The following is a 21,779-nucleotide window of genomic DNA, read 5'->3' on the forward strand; positions in this document are numbered from 1 at the left end:
TGCCAAAGTGCATGACCTCACACTTTCCAACATTATACTCCATCTGACAAATTTTTCCGCACTCACTTAGCCTGTCTATGTCCTTTTGCAGATTTTTTGTGTCCTCCTCACACATTGCTTTTCCTCCCATCTTTGTATCATCAGCAAACTTGGCTACGTTGCACTCAGTCTTTTCTTCTAAGTCGTTAATATAGATTATAAATAGTTGGGGTCCCAGCACTGATCCCTGCAGCATGCCACTAGTTACTGATTGCCAACCCGAGAATGAACCATTTATCCCGACTCGCTGTTTTCTGTTAGTTAGCCAATCCTCAATCCATGCTAATATATTACCCCCAACCCTGTGAACTTTTATCTTGTGCAGTAACCTTTTATGTGGCATTTTGTCAAGTGCCTTCTGGAAGTCCAAATACACCACATCCATTGGTTCCCCTTTATCCACCCTGTTCGTTACATCTTCAAAGAATTCCAGCAAATTTGTCAAACATGACCTCCCCTTCATAAATCCACGCTGACTCTGCCTGACCGAATTATCCAAATGTCCTGTTACTGCTTCTTTAATAATGGCTCCAACATTTTCCCAACCACAGATATTAGGCTAACTGTCTGTAGTTTCCTGCTTTTTGTCTGCCTCCTTTCTTGAATAGGGGTGTTACATTTGCAGTTTTCCAATCTGCTGGGACCTCCCCAGAATCCAGGGAATTTTGGTAAATTACAACGGACCGGGTGATTTTTCTACTTTGAGGACTGCTAACCTTTAAAGTACCTCTTTATTTAAATTCTATCCAATATCTCTACTCCCTCCTACTGCTAATTACCAGCATCCTCTTCTCTAATGAAGACAGATGCAAAACATTCATTGAGTACCTCAGCCATGCCCTCTGCCTCCACAAGAAGATCATTTTTGCCCCTAATCGGCCCTGGCCTTCCTTTAACTACCCTTTTACTATTTATATGTTTATAAAAGACGTGTTCCCTTTTACGTTACCCGCTAACCAATTCTCATACACTCTCTTTGCCCCTCTTATTTCCATTTTCACCTCCCCTTTTTATATTCAGTTGGTTCTCGACTGAATTATGAACCTGATATTTATCATACGCCTCCTTTTTCTGTCTCATTTTAATCTCTATATCTTTAGTCATCCAGGGAGCTCTCGCTATAGGTGCCCTTCCTTTCCCCCTCGTAGGACTGTCTCGCCTCCATTGTTCAATCCACCTGGGCCAGATCCCTATTCAACTCACTGAAGTAACCCTCCTCTTGTGTATTTCTACATTTGATCCTTTTTCATGACTACTCTAAACCTGATAATATTGTGATCCCCGTTTCCCAAATGCTCTCCCACTTAAACTTGCTCCATTTCATTCCCCAGTACTGCTTCTTTCCTTGTTGGGGTAGAAACATACTGATCAAGCAAGTTCTTGGACTTCGGGGGAATGAAGGGATATAAGGATCAGCAGGAAAGTGGAGCAGGCTCAAAGGGCCTGCTCCTGCACCTAATTCTTATGTTCTTGTGTTCCTCCCCCTTTTTGCCCCTTACACTATTACTTTCCCATTCTATATTAGCACAATTGTGTACAGTTTTGGTCTCCTAACTTGAGGAAGGACATTCTTGCTATTGAGGGAGTGCAGCGAAGGTTCACCAGACTGATTCCCGGGATGGCATGACTGAAATATCAAGAAAGACTGGATCAACTGGGCTTGTATTCACTGGAGTTCAGAAGAATGAGAGGGGATCTCATAGAAACGTTTAAAATTCTGACGTGTTTAGACAGGTTAGATGTAGGAAGAATGTTCCCAATGTTGGGGAAGTCCAGAAACAGGGGTCACAGTCTAAGGATAAGGGGTAAGCCATTTAGGTCCGAGATGAGGAGAAACTTCTTCACCCAGAGAGTGGTGAACCTGTGGAATTCTCTACCACAGAAAATTGTTGAGGCCAATTCACTAAATATATTCAAAAAGGAGTTAGATGTAGTCCTTACTGCTAGGGGGATCAAGGGGTATGGCGAGAAATCAGGAATGGGGTGCTGAAGTTGCATGTTCAGCCATGAACTCATTGAATGGCGGTGCAGGCTAGAAGGGCCGGATGGCCTACTCCTGTACCTATTTTCTATGTTTCTATCCATTATCCCTGCCGCTACTTCTCTTAAGACCCGAGGATGCAAGCCATTTGATCCACGGGATTTATTCGCCTTTAGTCCCATTATCTTACTGAGTACCACCTCCTTAGTGATTGTGATTGTGTTAAGTTCCTCCCTCTTGACTAGCCCCTTGACTATCCACTGTTGGAATATTGTTTGTGTCCTCTACTGTAAAGACTGATTCAAAATATTTGTTCAGAGTTTCTGCCATCTTCATGTTTCCCATTACTAATTCCACCGTCTCTTCCTCTAAGGGACCAACATTTATTTTAGCCACTCTTTCCCGTTTTATATACCTATAGAAACTCTTGCTATCTGTTTTTATATTTTGTGCTAGTTTACTTTCATAGTCTATCTTCCCTTTCTTAATCATCTTTTTAGTCATTCTTTGCTGGCTTTTAAAAGCTTCCCAATCTTCTGTCCTCCCACTAGTTTTGGCCACTTTGTATGCCCTTGTTTTTAATTGGATACCGTCCTTTATTTCTTTAGTTAGCCACGGATGGCTATCTTTTCTTTTACACCCTTTTCTGTCACTGGAATATATTTTTTTGAGAGTTGTGAAATATCTCCTTAAATGTACACCACTGTTCATCAACCATCCTACACTTTAATCTATTTTCCAAGATAACTTCAGCCAACTCTGCCCTCATACCTTCATAGTCTCCTTTATTTAAGCTTAGTACACTGGTTTGAGATCCAACTTTCTCACCCTCCATCTGAATTTGAAATTCAACCATGCTATGATCACTCTTTCCAAGGGGATCCTTTACTAGGAGATTGTTTATTAATTCTGTCTCATTACACCGGACCAGATCCAAGATAGCCTGCCCCCTGGTTGGTTTCGTTACATACTGCTCAAGGAACCCGTCCCTTATGCACTCTGTGAACTCTTCCACAAGGCTACCCTGATCAATTTGATTTGTCCAATCAATATGGAGGTTAATTCACCCATGATTATTGCTGTTCCCTTTTTACAAGCCCCCACTATATCCTGGTTTATACTCCTACCAACAGAGTTGCAACTGTTAGGGGACCTATTGACTACGCCCACCAGTGACTTTTCCCCCTTATTATTCCTTATCTCCACCCAAACAGTTTCAACATCCTGATCATTTGAGCCAATATCGTTTCTCACTATTGCATCCTTTATCAATAGAGCTACCCCACTTCCTTTTCCTTTCTGTCTGTCCTTCCGGATTGACAAATACCTTTGAATATTTAATTCCCAGTCCTGGTCACCTTGCAATCACATCTCTGTAATGGCTATCAGATCATACCCATTTGTATCTATTTGTGCCGTCAACTCATCCATTTTCTTACAAATGCTACGTGCATTTAGACAAAGTGCCTTTAAATTTGTTTTTTCACCCTTTTTTCCTGCTCGTTTCCTCTCTCCTTCAAACTCACTTTTTGTATTTTTGCTTTCTAATTTCAGCTAAACTCTCCTCTCTACTGAATCTATTTTCAGGTTCCCATCCCACTGCCAAACTAGTTTAAACGCTTCCCAGCAGCACTAGCAACCATCCCCTTCCCTCACCTCCGGCGAGGATATTGGTCCCGGCTCTGTTGAGGAGCTTGTACATGTTCCACCTCCCCCAGAAGCGGTCCCAGTGCCTCAGGAAACTAAAGCCCTTCCACCTGCACCATCTCTCCAGTCACGTATTCATCTGCCCTATCCTCCTATTTCTGTACTCATTAGCTCATGGCACCGGGAGTAATCTGGAGATTACTACCTTTGAGGTCCTGCTTTCTAATCTCTCTCCTAGCACCCTAAACTCTGTCTGCAGGACCTCATCCCTCTTTCTACCTATGTCATTGGTCCCGATATGGACCACGACCTCAGTGGAGCAGTGATCAGGTCTGCTGCATTCAGAATAAACAAGTCCACATGCAGCCGGAGGTCACCATCAAAAATGTAAATCTAATAAAAATATTTACTTTCATGGAACAGGAGTGCACCTCCTAAGTTCTTATTACTACAGCGGGCCGCTGCAGATCTCCTCTTCCTGGGACATATATTGGGGTTGTTGTCGGCGAGATAGCTGCCTCATGATTGGAGGGCACCAGATGAGGACTAAGGACCAATTTTAGGTGGCATATGCAGCTTTCACATGGTCTGGTTTGTGCCCAAAAGCAACCGCAAACCAATTCACCTCCTTTAGGTCAATATAGATTTCAGATAGCTTTAAATAGCTGTAACTTATGTGTGAGAAAATTGTAATTGATTTTTTTTTCTTTTAGTGACCTGGAGCCACCCTATTCAGTGATGGTACTTCATAAACTGGCAGAAAAAGGTTGGTTTCATCTTAAACCTTAAAGTAATAACTTTTTAAAGCTTTTTTTCATTTTAAAATGCATTCCTTCCCTTCTCTTTTCAAGGAATGGAAGATCTAGGGAGTGTTGGGGGAGAGAGGGAAGGCTTCTTCTCCCACGAGCGGGCCCCCTGATATAGAGGGTCGACGCTCGCCCCAACCCACGTAACAGCCCCCGGAGTTAGCAGACAGAGACAGATGGCAAAGTATAACGATCTTTATTACGAACCCTGATGCCAAATTTCTCTCACAATTCCCCCCTTTTGGCCCTTGGCTACACGCCAAGCTGGCCATATTTCCCAATAACTATCTCCCTGTAGGTAAGTTCCAGATAGGTCCGTTCACCTGGGTGGTCATCTCCCAAGCTTCGAGACCTCCTGAGACCTTTCCCGCAGAGTTATATAAGGTAAGTCCTTCCTGTAGGACTGCTTAAATTTTCATCCTTTATGGCCTTAATCATAGTGCGTGCCCTGACATATCGTTTGGCCTGTTTAATTCGTGCACATGTTAATCCCATCATGACCATCAGAACCAGACCCTGTATTACTACAAGTACATGTGATATTATTCTTATCCATGGGTGAATTTGAATATCAAGTCCAATGTCCCACAGCTTTGAGTACCAGAGCTGATCAGCCAGCATCGCGTTAGTGTCTCTCTGTAGGTTGTCTACTTCTTCCATCAGCTGAATATATTGTCGTCTTTGATTCTGGATTCCTTGCACCAAACGTAATTGTTCCTCATTTAATTCCGGTGCCTTGCGGTTCCCCTACCGCCTCCTTGTACCCCTCTCAGAGGGTATCCGTGACCGTTCCGTGGATGATTTCCGTTGTCTCGGGGTGTATGTGGTACCCATTTATGTCTATTTTTCCCATGTGCCTGAAACCGAAGTTAGGGTTGGTGATGACACAGGGGGTGACTCCTCCCCTGGTTTTAATCGTCGGATTGGCTGCTCCTGTGCTCACGCACCAAATCTCCATTCCCTTGTGCAGCAGCGATTGTTTCAGAATCGTGTTTGAGAGGAGTGATACTCAGCATGCATCCGCTTGTTTGGTGGAATCTGCAATCATCATTCGTCATTCGTGGCGTATCTCGACATAAAACCACTTGGTTAATGTTATAGCAGTCGGTTATGTCAATGCCTTTGGTACTATTGTTAATTTTAATCACCCGTCTGGCAGGCTGATGGTAACGCCACCGAGTTTGGTTTCTCACTTCACCAATATTATCAATCTGGTATAAGGGGTCTCCCTTTGTCACATCATACTGTGGTATGGACAACACAAATCCGATCATATTCACCCGCCCAGTAATACATCTGAATTTTGGCACCCATGCATGACTATTCCTTCGTACCTCGCATGTGTTATTCATCTAGAATCCAACTGTTAAGTATGCTGTTCGGAATCCAATCTGGTATGTCTCCATTCTGGAGTTGCTCCAAATTATGTTGTACCTCACTTAATATCCAGGCCCCATACCCGGAGCAAACTATCTCAGCTTGTAATCGTTTACTTATGTCGTTCCCCATTGCGTGGATCAAATTTGCCTTGGCATGCTTCTGTAATGTATGGGCCGCCTGTAACAGTTCCCCTTCCGCGCTATCTCCTAACCGCGCTTGTAGGGCTTGGTTATCCAAGTCCCTCCCCAGTAAACCCCTCAAGACTACGCCATTAAGTTGTTAACCCGGTCGTATATTGCATACAGGTCGATGGAATTCATCGTCGTAACCCCTGCCGCATAACCCGTGCCTAGTGTTTCCAGTCTTCCCCTTTTGTTCGACCTTGCCCTGTTCCCTTTCTGACATTAAATCTCAGGGTAGTGGATTCCGGGCCTTCAAGGATCCGTTGTGTCAGGTTCTGGTATAGACTTATAGTTTAATTCCCACAGAAGCTAGGAAGAATGATATCCATTAGATTTAGGTTAAGTAGTCGCTGACGCACCCCAGTTATATCCTTCCTTTAGATTCTTTTATTACTAGCCCCCCTTTGGCTCCAGTCTTTCTGGACGGGCTTATGGGGGGACTTGCGTGGTTATGCTGGGAAGAGTTGTTGTCCCCAGGGTGGTTGTTGGGGCAGTGGTAGGGCTTCCCAGGGTCCCTTTGGGCGTGTTTGGTGTCCCAGCCGGACCTTTAGTGTCATCTTTCCTCCACACTCCATCCATCCCCCTTTTTAGGTTGTATTCCTTCTTGTTAGCGCTGCACATGATCAATACCGGCTTCTCCGTGTTAGAACTATGTCACGATTCAGGACATACACCTTATATTCCAGAGACCTCCCTTGGTCTTCATTTTATCCCATTGGCCAGTTTTCCTAAACATCCTGAGGTCCCACCTCCCTTTTTGCTCCGTTCTGTTCCCACCCTTCTGTTTCTCTTGCGGGTGGATTTGGCTGCTGGGATGCATATTTTGTCAGTTAAATTAAACAAAGCTAGTTCATGTAGTTGTGTCTTTCCTGCGTGTGCTATATCTCTCGTATTCCATCTGTATTATCCAGTGCTTGCGTGGGCCTTAAGGTTCCCAGTACCCTGAGTCTCCAGAGTCGAAGTAGCCGCTGCGGTCCCATCTCGGTGAGTGTTTTATCTGCAAATTTTAAACAGATAGCCTGGTCGTCACCAGGTGTTAGGTTCTGGTCTACTCATCTTTTATCCATGCATGTCGAGGTCACTCTGTGAAATCAGAGGCTAGGGTTAGGTTGGGTTTGTGGACTACACTTACCCACCGTGGGCTCTATGGCCATAGGTGATGGTGCTATGGCTGCGCACTGCACTATCCGTCTGGTCCCATTTTTAAAAATCTCTTCCAGCTTATTTATCTTAGCTTTTAACTCTTGAATTTGTTTTGTTTGAGTATCTTTTATTTGTATCAGGCGAGTATTATTACATAGAGTAGTTCTGTTTTTATTTTTATTCTGACTATCCCACCATTTCCTCTATCTGTCAGGTGAGTCTTTTTTATTCTATTTAGAAATCCAAATTAATAATGTCCAGTATAAAACAGCGGTCAATGGAAAGGGTTAACTCCTTTACAGATTTGTAAGAAAGCCTGATATCATTACGTGACTTCACGTAATCATCCGAAAAATTCTTTTTTAAGTCTTTGTGCCTTCAAAACTTGCTTAGAAATTAGGAATCCGTTAAAACAGCAGAAATCATTAGTAAAGCCAACATAATAAAAGTCTTCTCATCAGGAAAGACGGCATTTTAGATTAAACTCCAATTTTTTCTTAGCTTCTAATTCAATTACTTGCCAAAGATTTTTTTTTTTAATTGATTTAAAACGAGACCACACATTTTTAATAGCTATTTTGTTTCCTGAAAACCAATTTTCACGCAAGCTGTATACATTCCAACATTCTTTATAACGATCTTTATTACGAACGTCCGGGAACACCTCTTATCACAGCCGCCTATGAGTGGAGATGCTCTCCGAACAGCACAATCATACAACTTTTATACATTTCAAAAACCCCTCTGTTCCCGGACAAGACCTCCCTAGATCTCTAATTGGACTACCTTATCAGTGCTACTTCTCTAATTGGACTACCTTATCAGTACTACTCCGGATTGACAGGTCATGCTCTGACTGACAGGCCATGATCTCGTGACCATCTTAGACCGTTCCCAGAATGGTATCATTAGGTTGGAATTTGTTATACAATTCCTTTGGTGCCATGAAGTCTATCTCGGGTCTCTTCGCAAGGTCTTATCAATGTCTGTTTAGGTTCTCACATCGTATCCTGTCGGAATATAATTGAATTGATAACTCCTGGAGCCTTGGTACAAGGCCGAAGAGAGGCCTTTTACCTCCTTATGGGTCGATGCAGGAACCAGCACTTTAACCCTTGTCCCGCTGGTACCCCTAATGCCAAATTTCTCTCACAGGAGAATACTTTAAATCTTCGTATGCCACATGCCATTTTCTAGCTGAGAGTTTGGGAAATGATTACTGCCTCTTGCACTAGCTGCAGGCATATCTGTCAGCATCTGCAAGATGACTTACCCTCCAGTTTTCTCTCTGTCCCAAGATGAAAGTGTCTGGCATCTTCTCATTCTGCTATCACAGTCAAGAATGGGAATGTGTAATGTTGAACACTATAGAATCATAGAATGGTTACAACAAGGAAGAAGGCCGTTCGGCCCGTCAAGCCTGTGCCGGCAAGGTATTCACAGCCCTTCGGGCAAAGCAGCGGCGGACAGCATAGCTGCCTCAAGACGGAGATTGAACCCGCGACCTTGCCATTATTAGCACCATGCTCTAATCATTTAAGCTAACTGACCAGTGCTATACTACAAACCTGTGACCAACTAATTTGTAGTACATTCGAACACAAAAACAATGCACCACTACACTGCCAGTTGAGATTTAAAATTATTGGCATAAAAATTCCTCATTGTGCACTGAAATTATGTCAAAACAATCGGACAAATAACTCTTTGGCACCAATCGGCTAAAGCCAATAACACTGATTTTCCACCACAAAATCGATCCCCCCTGAATTCTTGTGCTTTTCAGCCAATCCAATGGCATGCTCACTGAGCTTATTTACATATATTAGAATGTGGGATGGTGATAATACAGCTTTGGGTTTTCCTACACGATGCACTTCCCGGAGTATGTTAGTCTGACAATTGCACTCGGAGTATGTTAGTCTGAAAATTGCACTCGGAGTATGTTAGTCTGACAATTGCACTCGAAGTATGTTAGTCTGACAATTGCACTTGGAGTACGTTAGTCTGACAATTGCACTCGAAGTATGTTAGTCTGACAATTGCACATGAAGCATGTTAGTCTGACAATTGCACTCGGAATATGTTGTTCTGATAATTGCACTCAGCGTATGTTATGTCTGACAATTAAATGGCACATGTGTTGGCAGGATCAGTTGATACAGGCAGAAGTGAGGAGTTTTATGAGACAGAATTATGTGGACAGTGTCAGTAGTGATTTCTGGATCTGGGAGGGACTTATGCAACAATCCTTCTGACATTCTGCCTACACATACCTGGACCCATTTCTGACTCTGAGACCACAGGGATATTTTCACCCCCCACACTCACAATGACGGGTTCTCAGAAGCTGGTATGGTATTCCCTGTGGGCACACAGAGCATTATGATGGCCTGCACTCAGACTCTTCAGTAACTTATTTGTTGAATATTAGTTGTGCTCTCCTTGGGCTCAATTTTCCACATGAGTGATTTTTGGCACAGTTGAAGAGGTACGTATGATTTTCTAGTGGCCCAAATGCGCCAAAAAAAAAATCCATGTTTCGCCATAACTAACTTTGACTTTGGAGCGGCGCAGATTAGCCTTAAGCTTTGTGGGTGGAACTTATGGCCTGCGCCGAAAACTAATGTTGCTAGGGTAATGATGGATGCTCAGAAGGGCTGAGGTTGCAAACTGAAAAAGGGCTGAGGCTGGGCTGGAAACTGAAGCCGCTGCCATCCCGAGCTGAAAGGACCCTGCACTGGCCCACTGCAATCCCGGGCCGAAATGACCCCCACCCCCACCTACCTACCCTGCCTTTAGCTCCGCTAAACAATGGCGTCTTCTCTCTGCCGATTTTCTCTTCTCTGCGCTGATTTCCTTAAGCGTAGGGAAGGTTTTTCACAAGCATGCAGTGCGCCGTTTTAGAAAAAAATTGTACTTGGCCAAACGCGCTTAAATGGCCAGAGGTGGTGGACTCGGCAGGTTCCGCCCCTAGTGATGTAAACAAATTGGGAACTAAAAAAAATCGGACGTACCTACTTTAGAACGGCGCAGAAACTTTGGCCAAGTTTGCAGATTATTGCTCCAAAAAAAAGCTGCATACGCCAAAAGAATAGTGCAGAATGGTGGCCAAAATTAAGCCCCTTGTTTTGGCAGCTGACTGCTCCATCTCCTGCTCTATTTTCTCTCCTTGTGCGCCTTTCTCATGATGTTGGGGTGCCTCAGAAAGATCTTCTTGGTCTGTAGACATATTGAGTGATTGTCTAAATGTAGGAAAGTGATACCTTCAGTGATGCCCCGCTTTAAAAGCCTCCAACCTAACTTTTTTCATTTTCATCGTCCACTTTTTCATAACTTCAACATAAAGGTATTCTCATTGAAAAATCCATATCTGGTGTACAAAGCGATACATTGTGCAGAGCTGAATAAAAGTGGCAGCAAAAGTCCTGACTCAGTCCCCAAAGTACTAAAAAGATCACTATGCAGGCCAAGAAACATTTACTTTCAGTCGCATCGCACAAAATGGCCTTCTCAATCTGCCTTCGAGATATCTTGTAATTAGTCTTACCACCACTGATACAGTGGCAGTAATTATTTGAGGAACAAATGGAGTCTCTCTTTGTCACCATTGTCTTAATCCCTTCTCCACCTCTCAAATAAAGGAACAATCCTTAACTCCAGTGTCCATCCAATAACATGGCAATACATCGACCCTCTTTATCCCTGCATTTGACACTTTGCATCAATTTTTAAAATAAAAGCCTTACAATGTAAGTGTTTTTTGCAGTTTTCAGTCAACTTCAAATAAAACTGGCACTGTCTGATCCTTTAAAAATAGGTTTGTTTAAATATGTCATGCATAAATGCTCCAAATCTGCATAATTAACAAACCACGGTCGACTGCAAATGGGTATCAGGTATGGAAGTTGCTATCCAACAATCTAAAATGTTGGGTCTTTTATAATATTTAGTGTGAAACTCTTCCCCCATCATCCTACCTTCCCAACAGGCCTCAGAAATACTGTTGGAGGCACAAGTAAGTTCCCTTTCTGTTTCTCAAAATATGAAAGCAGTATAAACTTTCAGTTGTCATGTTTTTGTGTTGCAGTTTGAGATGACAGGGTAAACATGATGAGAACATAAGAACATAAGAAATAGGAACAGGAGCAGGCCATTTGGTCCCTCGTGCCTGCTCCACCATTCAATAAGATCATGGCTGATCTGATCCTGGCCTCAACTCCACTTCCCTGTCTGCTCCCCATAACCCTTGACTCCCTTATCATTCAAAAATCTGTTTATCTCCACCTTAAATATATTCAAGGACCCAGGCTCCACAGCTCTCTGGAGTAGAGAATTCCAAAGATTCACGACCCTCTGAGAGAAAAAATTCCTCCTCATGTCTGTCTTAAATGGGTGACCCCTTATTCTGAAACTATGCCCCCTAGGTCCACATTCCTCCATGAGAGGAAACATCCTCTCTGCATCTACCCTGTCCAATCCACTTAGAATCTTATATATTTCAATAAGATCACCTCTCATTCTTCTAAACTCTCTTCAGATGACAACTCCTTCATCTCAGGAATCAACCTCGTGAACCTTCTCTGAACTGCTTCCAATGCAAGTATAGTCTTCCTTAAATAAGGCGTCCAAAACTGTGCACAGTACTACTCCAGGTGTGGTCTTACCAACACCCTATACAGTTGGAGCAGGATTTTATACTCCATTTCCCTTGCAATAAAGGCCAACATTCTATTTGCCTTCCTGATTACTTGCTGTACCTGCATGCTAACATTTTGTGTTTCATGTACAAGAACCCCCAGATCCTTCTGTACTGCAGCATTTTGTAATCTCTCCCCATTTAAATAATAGTTTGCTTTTTTATCTTTCCTACCAAAGTGGATAATCTCATATTTTCCCACATTATACTCCATCTGCCAAAATTTTGCCCACTCGCTAAGCCTGTCTATATCCCTTTGTAGATTCTTTACGGCCTCCACACAACTTGCTTTCCCACCTACCTTTGTACCATTAGCATATTTGGCTACATTACACACGGTCCCTTCATCCAAGTCATTAATATAAATAGTTGAGACCCTAACACTGATCTTTGTGGCACCCCACTAGTTACAGTTTGCCAACTGAAAATGACCCATTTATCCTTACTCTCTGTTTTATTAGTTCTGTTAGTTAGCTAATCCTCTATCCATGCTAATGTATTACCACCAACCACGTGAGTTCTTATCTTGTGCAGTAACCCTTTATGTGGCACCTTATCGAATGCTTTCTGGAAATCCAAATACATCACATCTACTGGTTCCCCTTTATCCAACCTGCTTGTTACACCCTCAAAGAACTCCAGCAAATTTGTCAAACATGATTTCCTCTTCATAAAACCATGCTGACTCTGCTTGACTGCATTTTGATTTTCTAAATGTCCTGCTACTACTTCCTTAATGATGGACTCCAGCATTTTCCCAATGACAGATGTTAGGCTAACTGGTCTATAACTTCCGGCTTTCTGTCTCCCTCCTTTCTTAAATAGGGGTGTTACAATTGAGATTTTCCAGTCCGCTGGGATCTCTCCAAAATCCAGGGAATTTTGGTAGATTATAACCAATGCATCCACTATCTCTGCAGTCACTTCCTTTAAGACCCTCTGATGCAGACCATCAGGTCCAGGGGACGTCCACCCTTAGTCCCATTAGTTTGTCTAGTACTTAGTGATAGTGATTGTTTTAAGTTCCACCTCCCGTTAGCTTCTTGATTATCAGTTATTGGAATGTTTTTAATGTCTTCTACCATGAAGACCGATACAAAATATTTGTTCAAAGTCTCCACCATTTCCCTGTTTTCCATTATTAATTCCCCAGTCTCATCCTCTAAGGGAGCAACGTTTACTTTAGCTACTCGCTTCCTTTTTATATACCTGTAGAAATTCTTGCTGTCAATTTTTATATTTCTTGCTAGTTTACTCTCATATGCTATCTTCTCTGCCTTTATCATGTTTTTAGTCGTCATTTGCTGGTTTCTAAAAATTCCCAATCCCTGGCCTTCCACTGTTCATCGCAACATTGTATACCTTTGTTTTCAATTTGATACCACTACTTCCTTAGTTAGCCATGGATGGTTCATCCTTTTCTTCGAGTCTTTCTTTCTCGCTGAAATATATCTTTGCAGAGAATTATGAAATATCTCCTTCAATGTTTGCCACTGCTTTTCTACAGTCTCACCCTTTAATATATTTTCCCAGTCCACTTTAACCAACTCTGCCTTCATACCTTTCTAATTACCTTTATTTAAGTTCAGGATACTAGTTTGAGACCTAGCTTTCTCACCCTCAAACTGAATTTGAACTCCTACCATGCTCTTCCAAGAGGATCCTTCATGACGAGATCGTTAATTAATCTAGACTCATTACACATTACCAGATCTAGAATAGACTGCTCCCTGTTTGGTTCCACAATGTATTGTTCCAAGAAACCATCCCACATACACTCTATGAACTCTTCATCAAGGCTACCTTTGCCAATTTGATTTGTCAAATCAATATGAAGATTATAATCGCCCATGATTATTGCCATACCTTTCTTACAAGCCTCTATTATTTCTTGATTTATACTCTGCCGTACAGTGTGGCTACTGTTAGAGGGCCTATAGAACACTCCCATCAGTGACTTCTTTCCCTTATTATTTCTTATCTCTACCCAAACTGATTCTCCGTCTTAATCTTCTGAACCAATATCATTTCGCACGACTGCACTGATCTCATCTCTTATTAACAGAGCTACCCCACCTCCTTTTCCTTTCTGCCTGCCCTTATGAAATGGCAGATACCCCTGAATATTCAGTTTGCAGCCTTGATCACCTTGCAAACTCATCTCTGTAATGGCAATCAGATCATACCCATTTATTTCCATTTGTGCCGTCAACTCATCTATCTTATTATGAATGCTTTGTGCGTTCAGAGATAGAACTTTTAATTTTCTCTTATGTGTATACTCTCTGTCCCTTCCTGTCACACTCTGGTTGTCATTACCCCTATCGCTACCCTGCACTTTTGCCGCCTTCTTTCCTTTTTACTTTTTTAATTTTCGCTCACTAGATCCCTCCCCCGCACTATTTAGTTTAAAGCCCTATCTACAGCCCTGGTATTCAATTCGCCAGGATACTGGCCCCAGTCTGGGTTGGGCAATAATCAAGGGAATAATGGAGGCATGTGAAAAAGGAACGGCAGTAGTCATGGGGGATTTTAACCTACCATATCGATTGGTCAAATCAAATCGCACGGGGTAGCTTGGAGGAGGAATTCATAGAATGCATACGGGATTGTTTCTTAGAACAGTATGTAACAGAACCTACAAGGGAGAAAGCCATCTTAGATCTGGTCCTGTGTAATGAGACAGGAAAAATAAACGATCTCCTAGTAAAAGATCCTCTCGGAATGAGTGATCACAGTATGGTTGAATTTGTAATACAGATTGAGGATGAGGAAGTTGTGTCAGAAACGAGCATACTATGCTTAAACAAAGGGGACTACAGTGGGATGAGGGCAGAGTTGGCTAAAGTAGACTGGAAACAAGGACTAAATGGTGGCACAATTGAGGAACAATGGAGGACTTTTAAGGAGCTCTTTCATAGTGCGCAACAAAAATATATTCCAGTGAAAAAGAAGGGCGGCAAGAGAAGGGATAACCAGCCGTGGATAACCAAGGAAATAAAGGAAAGTATCAAATCAAAGATCAATGCGTATAAGGTGGCCAAGGTTAGTGGAAAACTAGAGGATTGGGAAAATTTTAAGCAACAGCAAAGAATGACTAAAAAAGCAATAAAGAAAGGGAAGATAGATTACGAAGGTAAACTTGCGCAAAACATAAAAACAGATAGTAAAAGCTTTTACAGATATATGAAACGGAAAAGAGTGACTAAAGTAAATGTTGGTCCCTTAGAAGATGAAAAGGGGAATTTAATAATGGGAAATGTGGAAATGGCTGAGACCTTAAACAATTATTTTGCTTCCGTCTTCACAATGGAAGACACAAAAACCATGCCAAAATTTGCAGGCCACAGGAATGTGGGAAGGGAGGACCTTGAGACAATCACTATCGCTAGGGAGGTAGTGCTGAACAGGCTAATGGGACTCAAGGTAGACAAGTCCCCTGGTCCTGATGAAATGCATCCCAGGGTATTAAAAGAGATGGCGGAAGTTATAGCAGATGCATTCGTTATAATCTACCAAAATTCTCTGGACCCTGGGGAGGTGCCAGTGGATTGGAAAGCAGCTAATGTAACGCCTCTGTTTAAAAAAGGGGGCAGACAAAAGGCAGGTAACTATAGGCCGGTTAGTTTAACATCTGTAGTGGGGAAAATGCTTGAAACTATCATTAAGGAAGAAATAGCGGGACATCTAGATAGGAATAGTGCAATCAAGCAGACGCAGCATGGATTCATGAAAGGGAAATCATGTTTAACTAACTTACTGGAATTCTTTGAGGATATAACGAGCATGGTGGATAGAGGTGTACCGATGGATGTGGTGTATTTAGATTTTCAAAAGGCATTCGATAAGGTGCCACACAAAAGGTTACTGCAGAAGATAAAGGTACGCGGAGTCAGAGGAAATGTATTAGCATGGATAGAGAATTGGCTGGCGAACAGAAAGCAGAGAGTCGGGATAAATGGGTCCTTTTCCGGTTGGAAATAAGTGGTAAGTGGTGTGCTACAGGGATCAGTGCTGGGACCACAACTGTTTACAATATACATAGATGACCTAGAAGAGGGGACAGAGTGTAGTGCAACAAAATTTGCAGGTGACACTAAGATTAGTGGGAAAGCGGGTTGTGTAAAGGACTCAGAGAGGCTGCAAGGAGATTTGGATAGGTTAAGCGAATGGGCCAAGGTTTGGCAGATGGAATACAATGTCATCCACCTTGGGGGAAAAAAACAATAAAAGGGAATATTATTTGAATGGGGAGAAATTACAACATGCTGTGGTGCAGAGGGACCTGGGGGTCCTTGTGCATGAAACTCTTTTTGGAGTTCACCTGCAAAACATAAAACATTAAATGGTGCCACCCGACCTGGGTGACACTCCAGACATTTACAAGGCCCTTTTTTTTTTTTTCCCCCCTTTTTTTTGTTTTTTTTTGTGTTTTTCTTTTTTTGGTTTTTTTTTGGGCACTAAAATCACAATTTTCCACAGTGCCCCCTATAAAAGGGAAGGGGGACACTAAAAGCACCGGCAATTAAAACAAATTAAACTTAAAAACGTAAAATCAAATTAAAATTTGGTTGCCGGGCGTGATGATGCACTCCAGTCCCTCCGGTGCCCACCTCTCGCGGAAGGCCGCGAGCGTACCGGTGGACACCGCGTGCTCCATCTCCAAGGACACCCTGGACCGGATGTAAGAGCGGAAGAGAGGCAGGCAGTCAGGTTGAACGACCGCCCGCTGCCTGGACCGGCTGATGGCACCCTTGGCCGTGCCCAGGAGCAGTCCTACGAGGAGGCCTTCGGACCTACCCGCTCCCCTCCGCACAGGGTGCCCAAAGATCAGGAGAGTGGGACTGAAGTGCAGCCAGAATTTCAGGAGCAGCCCCTTCAAATAATAAAACAGGGGCTGCAACCTTGTGCATTCCATAAAAACATGGAACACGGACTCTTCCAGACCGCAGAAATTGCAGGCGGCCTGGGAGTCCGTGAACCGGCTTAAAAATTTGTTGCACGGCACTGCTCCGTGCACCACCCTCCAGGCCAAGTCCCCGATGAATAGTGGGAGGACCCCTGCGTAGAGTGCCCTCCATCGGGGACCCCCGCCTCCTCCGGACGGCAAGATGGTACGCCATGGCGTGTCCGGACGGCCGGCGAGGATGGCAAAGTTGAGGGTGTGCAGGAGCAGCCCGTACAGGAAACCCCTCCGCGCGGAACTGAAAGGCACGGAGGGGATTTCCCCGAGGCGGCTCAAGTTGTGAGGCATCGGCCCCCGAGGGAGGTTCCGGGGTTTGGCGCCAATGAGGAATTCCGTCCGGACGGGGGTCAGTTCGGACGGGATCTCCCCACGTGCTTGAGCCTCCTCGATGCACCTAACGGAGTCAGGGCCCAGAGCTGTTTTTAGCGACTCGATGGCATCGGCCGCGTGGCGGACGTTGGCAGAATTTAGGCGCCGCGCCAGCGTGTCTGGCGCCATCCAGCCTGCTCCTCCGCCATCGAGCAGGTCCCTGACCCTGGTCACCTCACCAGCCACAGCCCTCTCTTCCGACCGCCACATAAAACCTCGGCCGTGGAGGTACGGATTCCCGAGCAGCGGTTCCTGCAGGACGGCCGCCACTCCAGCCGGCGGAGAGCTGCGCTTGGTGGAGACTTTGTTCCAGACCCTGATGAGTTCCCTGTAAAAGACAGGCAGCTCCCGGAGGGTGGTCCTGGCACCCCCCAAGTTCACAAACAGGAGCTGCGTGTCATAATTGAGGTCACGCTGCTGGCGGAAGAAATACCTCGCCAGAGCACATCACCTAGGAGGGGGCTCGACGTAAAGGTATCTCTGCAGGGTCTGAAGACGGAAAGTCGCGAGCTGGGCGCTGACGCACACCAACGACTGACCGCCCTCCTCAAGCGGGAGACTCAAGACCGCGGCAGAGACCCAGTGCTTCCTGTTATTCCAGAAGAAGTCCACCAGCTTCTTCTGTATCTTGGTGACAAATGCAGGGGGAGGGGTCAAAGTGACCAGCCGGTACCACAGCATTGCGGCCACCAGCTGGTTTATGACTAGCGCTCGACCCCTGTAGGACAGCACTCGGAGCAGTCCTGTCCAGCGCCCTAGGCGAGCGGCGACCTTGGCCTCCAGCTCCTGCCAGTTCGCCGGCCAGGCTCCCTCATCGGGGCTAAGGTAGACTCCCAGATAGAGGAGATGGGTCGTGCTCCAGGCAAAAGGCCTGAGCTCCTCCGGCAGGGAGTCCACCCGCCACTGACCCACCAGGAGTCCGGAACATTTCTCCCAGTTGATCCTGGCGGAGGACGCGGCCGAGTAAATCTCCTGGCACTCACGCATCCTCCGCAGGTCAGCGGGATCCTCTACCGCGAGGAGCACGTCATCGGCGTAAGCCGAGAGGACGACCTCCACGCCCGGCCCTTGCAGAGCCAGTCCCGTCAACCTCGTCCGCAAGAGGCGCAGGAAAGGCTCCACGCAAACGGCGTATAACTGGCCGGACATGGGGCATCCCTGGCGCACCCCTCTCCTAAAGCGAAGGGGCGCCGTCAAGGACCCGTTAACCTTAATCAGACACTCCGCGGCGGCGTACAAAAGTCGGATCCGGGCGACGAAATGCGTCCCGAACCCGAAAGCGCGCAGAGTTCCGAGCAGATAGTCGTGATCCACCCTGTCGAACACCTTCTCTTGGTCGAGGGATAGGAAGGCGACCGACAGACCAGCCTCCTGGGAACAATGGATGAGGTCCCGGACCAGATGGATGTTATCGTGGATTGTCCGGCCCGGGACCGTGTAGGACTGGTCGGGGTGGATCATGTGGTCCAGCACGGCACCAAGGCGGGCAGACATCGCCCTGGCGAAGATTTTGTAGTCCGTGCTGAGGAGGGAGACCGGGCGCCAGTTCTTAAGGAGGCGGAGATCGCCCTTCTTAGGCAGCAGGACGATGACTGCCCTGCGCCAAGAGAGGGGCATCTCCCTGGTCGCCAGACTTTCCCCCAGGACCCGCGCGTAGTCGCTCCCCAGGACGTCCCAGAACGCCCTGTGGAACTCCACGGTCAGCCCGTCCAGCCCCGGGGATTTTCCCCTCGAGAGCCGGGCGAGGGCACCGGTCAGCTCCGCCAGGCTTAGCGGAGCTTCCAGATTTTCGGCGCCCTCCGGGCTGACCTTCAGCAGGTCCTCCCACAAAACTCTACGCGCTTCCTCGCTGGACGGATCCGGAGAGAACAGAGCCCCGTAATATTCACGGGCCCTGTTGTTGACGCCCTCCGGATCCGAGACGAGAGAGCCGTCGTCGGCCAGCAGCGTCAAGAGCTGCTTACGGACACTCTGCCTTTTTTCCAGCGAGTAGAAGAAAGGGGAGCCGCAGTCCAGATCCCGCAGGAACCGGATCCGCGACCTCACGAACGCGCCTCGGGACCCGACGAGCTGCAGGTCCTTCAGCGCGGCCTTCTTCGCTTCGTACACCGTCCGCAGGGCCGGGTCCTGGACGACTTGACCGAGACGGGCTTCCAGGTCGAGCACCTCTTTTTCTAGGCGCCCGACTCTGGCCGCCCGCCTCTTGGTCGACCCCCTCGCGTACTCTTGACAGAAGACGCGGACGTGAGCCTTGCCCACGTCCCACCATAGCCTCAAGGAGGGGAAGCCCCCCTGCTTCCTTCTCCAGTCGGACCAGAATCGACGGAACGAGTCCTGGAACCGCACGTCCTCCAGCAGCCGGTTGTTAAAGTGCCAGTACGCGGACCCCGTCCTCGCGCGGAGCGAAGCGAGCTCCGCCCACACCAGGTGGTGGTCCGAACACGGCACCGGCCGCATGGAGGCCGCCGGGACGCAGGAAACGTACGCCCGAGACACGTAAAGGCGGTCGACTCTAGACCATCCAACTCCAGGCCTCACCCAAGTAAAGGCGCTGGAGTCGGGGTGGAGATTTCGCCAGACGTCCACCAAGTCGAAGGACCCGCCCAGGTCCCTCAACTTCTCCATCGCCGCCATGCACTGCGGGGCACCGGAGCGGTCCCTCGCCCCGAGGGTGCAGTTAAAATCCCCCCCGAGGACAATGCAGTCGCCGACGTCGACGGAGCCAAGAAGAGCGGACACCTCTTCAAAGAAGCGCGTTTGCTGCGGGCCGGGCTGAGGGGCGTACACGTTCACGAGATGGAGCGGCACGTCCCCCAGGCGAACCGTTACGTGCAGCAAGCGGCCTGGCACGGGCTCCTCGACCCCCAAGATCTCCGGCTGAAAATGCGGGCCCAGCAAGATGGCCACCCCACTAGAAATGGCGGTGAGGTGGCTCATGCGGACCTCTCCTTGCCATTCCAGGAGCCACGTGGCTTCGTCTCCCGGAACGGTGTGGGTTTCTTGCAGGAAGCACACCGCATATTTCCCCTCCCGCAGGAGCGAAAAATTGTCAAATCTACGGCGTGCCCCTCTGCCGCTGTTGATGTTGAGGCTGGCTATGGTTATCTTCATGGCAAAAGCATAGTGCAACCTCTACCTTAACCTATTGTGGGGGAGGGAGCGGAGTCTTTTGTTGAACTCCGCTCCCTCCGCAGCCCAGCGAGGAGTCCCTCGAGCTCGCGCAGCTCAAGGTGTTGCGCCTTTGTCAAGGGCCCGCCCGCGGCCAAGGTTTTGACGGCGGCGCGGACGGACCCCTTGATCAGCTCTGGCTCGGACCATTTTTCCAGGGCCAGTCGGGCTTGGTTGCAGCGACCCCGGCTCTGGGCCAAAAAGTCCCGGAGTTCCTTTGCAGGAATAAGGATGGTCTCGGCGGCGGCCGCGAGCAGATCCACCGCCTCGCTGGCGGTGGTCTCTAGGTCTTCACCCTCGTCCCCCACCGAGTCCCCGTCCTCCTCCGGGAGGTGGCCGCCAGCAGCCGGCCCATCGACCACACAAGGTACGGCAAATGAACCGGCCGCTCCAACCGGCCCTGGCTCTGCCCCGATCCCACCCCCAGGATCGTCGGCAGAGGAGTCCCCACTGGGCTCTTTTAAAAATGGTGCTGGGTCGGGAAATGACAGCGGAAGGGGTTCCCCCTCCGCCCCAGGAACCGGGGAACAAGGAGAGACCCGGCCATAGGAAATCCCCAGGCTCCCCAAGTGCTCCAGCTCCACAGCAAGAGGCGAGGGTGGGTGTTCCTCCCCCTCCCCGCTGCCACCCCCCGGCCCAGCATCTACAGTGTCATAATTAACATTTGTTTCGGTTTCTGCCGGGTCGAGCGACTCCCGGGGGAAGTTGGGTATTGGCTGGGCGGGCTCAGGTTCGGCCTTTTCGGCCCCGCCCGCCTCAGTCCCCGGGACGCCCGGCCCGGCGGCAATGCATTCCTCCGCGGTCCCCACGCCCCCCCCGACAGGCAGATCTTCCACGCCATCCCCGGGAGGCAGAGGCTGGGCAGCCTCGACTGTCTCACCCTCCCCGGGGACAGACTCCTCCCGCCTACGGCGCTGCTTGGGGGCGCTGGTGGGGGACGCGGGACACGCGGCGGGCACCGACTCCTCCGCGGAGGGATGTTGTTCCCCCTCCGCCTCAACGGAGCGGCGCCTCCTTTTGTTGCTGGAGGTGCGCTGAGGCAGGGAGACCTCCATGTCTGCCGAGGCCTCCCGCTCCGCCCCCCCCTTTTTCTTTTCTTGCCCGCGCCCGGGCCCCTCTGCGGTGTTGTTCAAGGGCTCGGGCACGGGCTCAGGGCACCCCGCGCTCGCCGGTGACTGGGTTGGGCCGAGCGCGGTAAACAAATTGTCTGGCGCACCGAGGGGACCCGCCTCTAGATGTTTCTCCTTGTTCCGCGCCTTCTTTCCGTTCGGACGCTCTCCCTCCCCCCCGCCGGAGGCCCTGAAAACAAAGCCCTCCGACGATGCCCGCGCACCTATGGCTCCCGGCACGCGGACGCAACTAGGGGGAGGGGTGGCGGCGGCGCCAGCCTTGGCCGCCT

The 21,779-nt window shown here is 47.7% G+C and overlaps 1 protein-coding gene across 1 annotated transcript in view; it reads left to right on the top strand.

Annotated features, from left to right (window-relative positions):
- Positions 1-21,779, top strand: part of LOC139264099 (RING finger and SPRY domain-containing protein 1-like) — a 159,775-nt gene that overhangs the window by 41,215 nt on the left and 96,781 nt on the right. Inside the window, exon 2 of the mRNA XM_070880187.1 lies at positions 4,381-4,433. Coding sequence (XP_070736288.1) covers positions 4,381-4,433 — 53 coding nt within the window. The remainder of the gene's footprint in view (positions 1-4,380; positions 4,434-21,779) is intronic.

This window comes from Pristiophorus japonicus, chromosome 5 (genome assembly GCF_044704955.1).
Source record: "Pristiophorus japonicus isolate sPriJap1 chromosome 5, sPriJap1.hap1, whole genome shotgun sequence".
Taxonomy (NCBI): domain Eukaryota; kingdom Metazoa; phylum Chordata; class Chondrichthyes; family Pristiophoridae; genus Pristiophorus; species Pristiophorus japonicus.